This window comes from Acanthaster planci, unplaced genomic scaffold (assembly GCF_054643075.1).
Source record: "Acanthaster planci isolate LZ-2023a unplaced genomic scaffold, COTS_SCS Contig253, whole genome shotgun sequence".
Classification (NCBI taxonomy): Eukaryota; Metazoa; Echinodermata; class Asteroidea; order Valvatida; family Acanthasteridae; genus Acanthaster; species Acanthaster planci.
In genome coordinates, this window is record NW_028257872.1 from 1,510 (window position 1) to 9,055 (window position 7,546).

General features: G+C 41.7%; 1 protein-coding gene across 1 annotated transcript; it reads right to left on the reverse strand.

Moving 5' to 3' along the window:
- Window positions 1-207: 207 nt before the first annotated feature.
- On the reverse strand, window positions 208-6,129 carry LOC110990867 (NACHT, LRR and PYD domains-containing protein 3-like). The gene is given in 5 exon segments (XM_087132396.1): window positions 208-810; window positions 813-3,434; window positions 5,078-5,158; window positions 5,491-5,568; window positions 6,036-6,129. Coding segments are annotated over 5 exon segments (3,087 nt in total). The 3' UTR covers window positions 208-598.
- Window positions 6,130-7,546: the final 1,417 nt, after the last annotated feature.

Genomic DNA, 7,546 nt, shown 5'->3' on the forward strand with positions numbered 1-7,546 from the left:
CGTCTGTCAGACATAAAATACGCTTGAGAAATGGGTAATTTATGTAACACATGGATATTCGTGAATAGGAAACCTACATGAGTAGATACAGGGACACATTGCTCTTTCAGATGCCACCACGTTTGCCAGATTTGGAGTATTTTTTTTAGTCTTTTTAGGGTAGAAAATACCGTCTTTACGGGGAGGAGGCCGCGTAGACAAATGGAGAAATTAAAAAAGAAAAGAAAAAAACAAACAATATAAGCCAAAAACCTTGCCCTCTTTCGCGGATAATCGCCAACTAAATCAAATATAGAAATGAAACCTACATCAATAGATACAGGAACATGTGCCCTTTGATTACTTCACGTGGCTTGCTGGCGGATAGGCCTAATGACGTCCTATGTTGCGCAGCATCTTTAATTGTCGTCGTTGAGGGGGCACTTCAGTGAGCAGGAATCACTTGATAAGTTCGTTTTTCTTAAATAATGCGCTGATTCCGAACTAGGCGATGAATTAATCGTTCATTGTTTGTTAATGAACATAATGGTTGTGAGCTCAAATTAGACGGGCAGTGTTCGGTAGTTAAAATCAAACCCTTTATAAGTTGTGGTTCAATTTAAACAAAATTTAAACAGATCAATGTGATCATTTGAGTCTTAGCTTCTGCGATCTGTGCTCTGTCGTCATCCGTTAAATTACAATCGTTGATGGAAAGCTTTTGAAGATTTGTCAATTTCGTCAGGGAAACACATGGGTCTTCTGAGCCACCAAGGGTCTTATTCCGAGACAGATTCAATTCAACAAGATTCAGCATTTTACTCAGTGATCAGCAAGATGAGGAATGTCACCCCCGGTCAAGTTGCAGTTCCCCAACTTTACTTTGTGGATCCGTTTGATTTTCGCCAAATGAGACCAAACATTAACTGAGTCACCAAGGGTCCTATTTCCCCACAGATCCAATTCGACAGGTTTCGGCATATTATTCAGTGCATCAGCAATATGAGCAATGTCAATCCCGGTCAAGTTGCACAACTTCAAGTCTACTTTTTGGATGTGTTTGATTTTCGCCAAGTGAGACCATGCACTATATGAGCCACCAAGGGTCCTATTACAAGACAGAGCCAATTCAACAAGATTCGGCATTTTACTCAAAGCGTCAGCAATATGAGGAATGTCTCCTTCAGTCAAGTTGCAGTTCCTCAACTGCACGTTCTGGATCTGTTTGATTTTCGCCAAATGAGACCATGCTCTACCAGAGCCACCAAGGGTCTCATTTCCAGACAGATCCAATTCAACAAGAATCGGCATTTTACTCAATGCGTCAGCAATACGAGGAATGTCTCCTTTGGTCAAGTGGCAGCTCTCCAACTTTACTTTCTGGATCTGTATGATTTTCGCCAAGTGAGACCATGCACTATCTGAGCCAGCAAGGATCTTATTTCCAGACAGATCTAATGTAACAAGATTCGGCATATTTCTCAGTGCGTCAGCAATATGAGGAATGTCTCCTTCAGTCAAGTTGCAGTTCCTCAACTGTACTTTCTGGATCTGTTTGATTTTCGCCAAGTGAGACCATGCACTATCTGAGCCACCAAGGGTCCTATTCCAAGACAGATCCAATTCAACAAGATTCGGCATTTTACTCAATGCGTCAGCAGTATGAAGGATGTCACTCACAGTCAGTTTATCTTGGTTGGGCATCAGGTTGGGTTTCAAGCTGGGTTCAATTGTTAACTTTTGTAAATGCGTTTTGTTATCAAAACATGTTTCTATCTGTGTTTTGTTAAACGTGCTTCGACTGACAGTAAATTCAGATAAAAATCGCATGTTCTTCACATAATGCGAAAGTCTTTCGCCAAATTGCCTTGAGCGGCAGCCTGATATATCCAGTTCATGTACCCTGTCCAGGTAGGTATTCCTTCCACCCTTTGTCTGGTCAGTAATGCAGTCTAGAAAGTATATTAACGATGCCGAAATATCCCTGGGGACACCGATAACTATGATGGGGTGTGATAAAACAATTTCGATTACTTGGTTGGTTGGAAGTGTGTCACACTGACTCTCAAAGAAGCAGTCCAGGACCAACACCAACATTCCTCCCCTCGATAACATGTGTAAAATTGATTGTGTCTTGGGCCCTTGATTGTCACCACAACAAAAGCGCAACAGATACTCAAACTCCATAGGATTACGAACGTTACGAAAGAATGTCTCCAATTTCTCTTTAGTGTCTTCAGCATTCGGACTTTGGTAGTATTTACCAGCACAGAACTCCTGAAAAGTCTTATGGATAAAGTAAACATTTTTACAAACATCTAGACCTCTTACGACTCGTTCGCTGGTTAGAATACCAGCTTCTAAAGCCTTATCAAGAACATCTTCATCGAAATCTCCTTCTTCAAACGAGAGTCTTTGATTCAATGAAAGAAGACCACCAAGAGCAATCCTTCCGATTCCAATAACAAGGTTTGATATCTGTGATGGTGACATGTTCGTTTTTCTCTTGAATATGTATGTTACTGCTTCGTTGTAAAGCCGTGACATGGTTTCAGGGAGGTTAGAATTTTCTTTCCATAATAAACACATTAATAATAGCAGCATTGGACTTTGGGCCAAATCTACCAGGACATGAGAAGATCCAATCCTTTCAAGAAGACCGTTGGCTTTAGAATGATCATCCGAATAAAATTTCTCAGCGTATGTTTCTATATCTTCATCACTGAACCCCAACACATTAACAAGAGCGAACGGCCTCTGTATCAAACATTTCTTTACCAGTTCGTCATAGTGGGAGGGGCGGGTTGATACAAATGCACAGCAATCTTTGTATTCCCCCTTTCGATTAAGAGTCTTTAGGATCGAACCGAAGTTTTTCTCTTCTAGGTTATCCGTCCTGAACTCATCAAAGCCATCCAAAAGAAATAACACTTCGCCTGCCCGGGCTGCAATGAATGTCGTCAAGTCGGCTTTACTTATTTCCGCTGAATCTAATAACTGATCAAACAGTGCGTCAATCAGATCCGATTCCTGGTTCAGGGTGCGCATTTTCAAGACAAAAACAAACTTGAACCTTTTCAGAACAGCTGTGGCACCAGTCGCCCAATCGTAAGCAATTTTGTCAAAGAGAGTCGTTTTACCTATCCCCGGTGTTCCTCTAAAAATTGCCAGATTTATTGGATGACCTTCTCTTGACATAAGTTTGAAAACATCACTGTAGGATTTCACTTCTCCTGTCAAATCACATTCACGATCTTTTTCTAACTTCAAATTTGTATAGATATCCATAATGTGCTTTTGGTCATCATCGATCCATGGGAGCATCTGTACATAGCTACCTGTAGTTGTGTATATTTTCTTCAATACCTCCTCGCACTTATCTGCAGCGTGTTGGGCTGCATCACGTGATCCAGTGTTGCATCTTTGACCACTTCCTCTCTGCTCTCCAGTGTTTCCTGTAGAGTGAAATGAATCGACTCAGTTTAATTGACTTACTGGTAGTGGAGGGTGACGCAATTACACATTTGTTCGGAAACCGTTCAGTCCTGGAGAACTTCTCTTGAATACGCTTTTTTACGAATGCATATCTCAGTTGTAAAATAGAACTTCATTTCGGCTAGGAAAGCAAGAGATTATTTTTATCAAGCAAAGTATCTTCCCTTGGTGAAAAAGTGCATAGCGCCAGACATAACGTAAAAGCGCATTTAATTACTTTACGTGGCTTCTGGGCGCACAGCTGGAATTGAGTGAGTTCCTGACTGTTTGCGTTACAAATATGGAATGAAGTACAACGGGGCATTTTCCAACTTATAATACCCGCTGTGAGCCTGGCAATGATAATGGCGCCAACAGGAGACACATCACATTATAAAAACAGTACCTTTGGTAAATATGCATAAAAGGGAATTTACTTTGATTTAATTTTACATGATATCAACTACCTTTTAACTTGTCCTTTCATAAACACTGTTTTGTACTAATTAAGAATGTCTACAATTACCTCCGAAGACGAGTTTGAACTATTGAACTGAACTGCAGCACCTTTAGCCCAATCATACGCAATTCTGCAAGAGAGTCGTTTTACCTATCCCTGGTGTTCCTTTAAACATTGCCCGATTTATCTTTTGGCCTAAGTTTGAAAACATCGCTGTAGGATTCTACTTCTCCCTTCAAATCACATTCATGATCTTTTTCTAATTGCAACTTTGTACAGATATCCATCATGTGCTTTTGGTCATCATCGACCCATGGAAGCATCCGTACATAGCTACCTGTAGTTGTGTATATTGTCTTCAATACCTTCTCGCAGCGTGTTGAGCTACATCACAACACGTTTTGTGTATTTTAGCGCTTCCTGTCTGGTTTCCTGTCTGGCTCGGTGTTTCAGCATTGAGTAATACAATAGATATGAAATAAGACAGAGGCTCCTCTCTGTCCGAACAGATACAATTACCACACATATCTGTATATGGGTCATTCCACGAAGTTCGGGCACATTTTGTGACGGCGTCCCTTGTTACATCAGTGAATATAAACATCTTTTTTCCCTGCATGTGGATTCTAAAATGACATTGCGCTAAATCTTGCTAGGTTCTTGCAGTGGTGTGCTTCATCTTTGCCGAATAATATAACTTAATCTGTTGTAATGTGAAAAAAGGACATTAAAAGTTACCGATGTTCCAAGGGACGCTGTCACAAACTGTGCCCGACCTTCATAGAATGACCCATATGTATATACAGTTCCGCATTGTCTCACTGAAGTGTCCGATGAGTTTGCAGGCCTTGAATAACAATGAAAAACAGTGTCCCAATGGCGCACTTGTATTGAAACCAAAACTCATCCCAGCATGGTGGAAATAAGAAGCTTGTCTTGGTTTTTTGGGCCGGAGCTGTAATCTTGGTACATAAAACTTTTTGTTTGGAGGATTATCAAAGTCATAAACCTAGAGCAGAGTCAAATGCTGCTTTGTGAGGTGAATTGCCTTTTTGGCTAATAAAATACCCTTTCCTTGTTGTGTAGCAAACTTTGTGCACAATGGGGGGCAAGCACCTCTGGAATCAAAAACAGAGTCACCGACTGGGTCGTCTTTGGATTTACCTTGTGAATGAGTGGGTGTTCCTGAAAGTGGAATGCTTTCCTCAATGTCTTCTGGCTGGTTGTGCGAGCGTTGCCGTCGATCTGGATAATATCAGGGAAGGTATTGTAATTTTACAAAGTAGCCCCATTTTTCATACGTTCACCATTTAGGTTCCTAATTATCTATCCAGTGAGAGGGCTTTTGTTGGTTCGTTGTCTTCTCTCTTGTGTTTTCGTCTGCATTCGTTCTCTGAGGTCTAGCGAGGTTGAGTTCTGTTTAAGACTGTCAATGCGTTTGGCTTTTGATTTTGTGTGGGGAGGTTGTTATGGATATTAATTTATAAGAGTACGGAAAGTATGAAGCGTGATCATGCAATCAGTTCATCTTCAAAGCTCCAATGGAGGCATCTCAAAATCGACACATATATACTCACTTTGTTCCCGTTGTCTCAGTCTTTGGATGACATTATCACCAAACCCAAATCTCACTAAATGATAACAAAAGTAGTTTTAATGATTAAAAATAACGCACTTTAAAGCAGACTAAGAGGAGTAAATTTTGCGAGTTACTTCGGCTCCCATCCCTGATTTGTCAAGTGGATTATTCTGTGAGTTCAGGTGTCTGTTTCTTTAGCAAAGGCAGATTAAAAAAAATTTTTAACGCAACCTTGTTCATGAGGGACAGAGGCGAGAATCTGGCGATTTCGTTATGCTGTTGGCATCGCCATTCTGCTTATAAGGCTAATTTGAAGCTATGTTTCATGTAATATGGGAAGAAAACATATGAAAAAGTAGATAAATAATACTCTCCATATCATCCTCTCTAAGGGTGCACTGTTTGGACTGTGATCAAGGGAATAAGCCTTTTTTCATTCTTTCAGGGAACAAATCAATATTTGGAGTCTATCTACATGTAAGCGTAATAAAGATTTATACTCACAACATGTCAGAATGACGCCAATGACCGTCGCGATCGTACCAATCGCCACCTGCTGTCCAGTGTCCAAACCTGTTGAACGAGAAGGTGCGATGGTTGAGCTTACAGCTGTTGTCATGTTGTCAGATATTGCCATGGTCATTCACTGCTTCCCAGCCGACCTGTCAGTAACAAAAACGAGGGAAATAATGATTCTTGGTCGAAGATTAACCCTAAGGTGTATGTAAAAACACTATGCTTTGGTTCTTCGATTCACTCGCAGTTGAATAACATTCCCTTCCCTTCAGCCATCATTTTAAGACTTCTACTGTATTTTCACTTATAAGAAACGGGGAAAATGTTGCAACCTGAATCCACTTTTAGAAACCGAAAAAGTCACATTTTGGTTCTTAACTTGCTCTTCATAGAGTCCACTTGCATGTGAGCAGTGTAAGGAGTTTATGGGGAACGTCTTTCATGGAGTTTTGGGGCTAAAATCCTGTTAGACTTAGTGCATTTTTGACGTGTGCGTGACACATATTGGATGTACACACTAAAAATGCACCAAGTTGACAAGACTTTTGTCCCCAAATCTCCATGAAAAACTTTCCCCACAAACACTGCTCACATGCAAGTGGACTCTATGAAGAGCAAGTTAAGAACAAAAATATGACTTTTTCGGTTTCCAAAAGTGGAGTCAGGTTGCAACATTTTTCTCAAGATGCTAACTGAGAAGACGAATGTCCACACTGTGATTTTTCCGACGTCACATACTACATAAGGTCATACATAAGGTCACATTTATATTCAAGGTATTTAATTAAGCATCTGTTTTCGGCCTGAATAGCCACATGCGTCAACCGATATGTATCACCGGTTCTGGCGGACATGTTTTCGTAGGACTTTGAGCAGCTTGCCATCAACACATCAGACCACAGACCCAAAGTTTGGCTCCGATATGTGGACGATACGTTCGTCATCTGGCAGCATGGGCAGGACAACCTCCAACTCTTTCTGGAACACCTCAACGGGCTTCACAGCAGCATCCAATTCACCATGGAACAAGAACGTAATGGCAACATTTCGTTTCTTGATGTTGAAGTGACCAGAAAGGAGGACGGCAGCCTAGCACGCACTGTCTACCGCAAGCCTACCCACACGGACAGGTATCTCCACAGTACGTCCTTCTACCACCCCAAGATCAAGTCGTCTGCCAACCGAGCCCTTGTCCGCTGGGCATACAAAATCTGCGACAAAAAATCCTCGGCCAAGAACTCCACCACATCACCGCGGCACTGCAACGTAACAGATACAAGCCAAGTCAAGACCCAAGATCCCAGATCCACCCCCGGCCGAAGGGTCTCCTTCACCCACAGCCAACTAGTTAGGGCCGCTAGTTCCATTACCCTCCCCTACTTAGGCAGTACTTCAGTGCATTCTCCACAAGCACGGTGTTTGAGTTTTCCACACAGCCCCACTGCAATTGCACAACCTCCTCACCTCGCACATGGACCGGCAGGACCCCAGCGCAGACCAGGGGTGTACAGAATTTCTTGCCAATGTGGCAAAGTGTA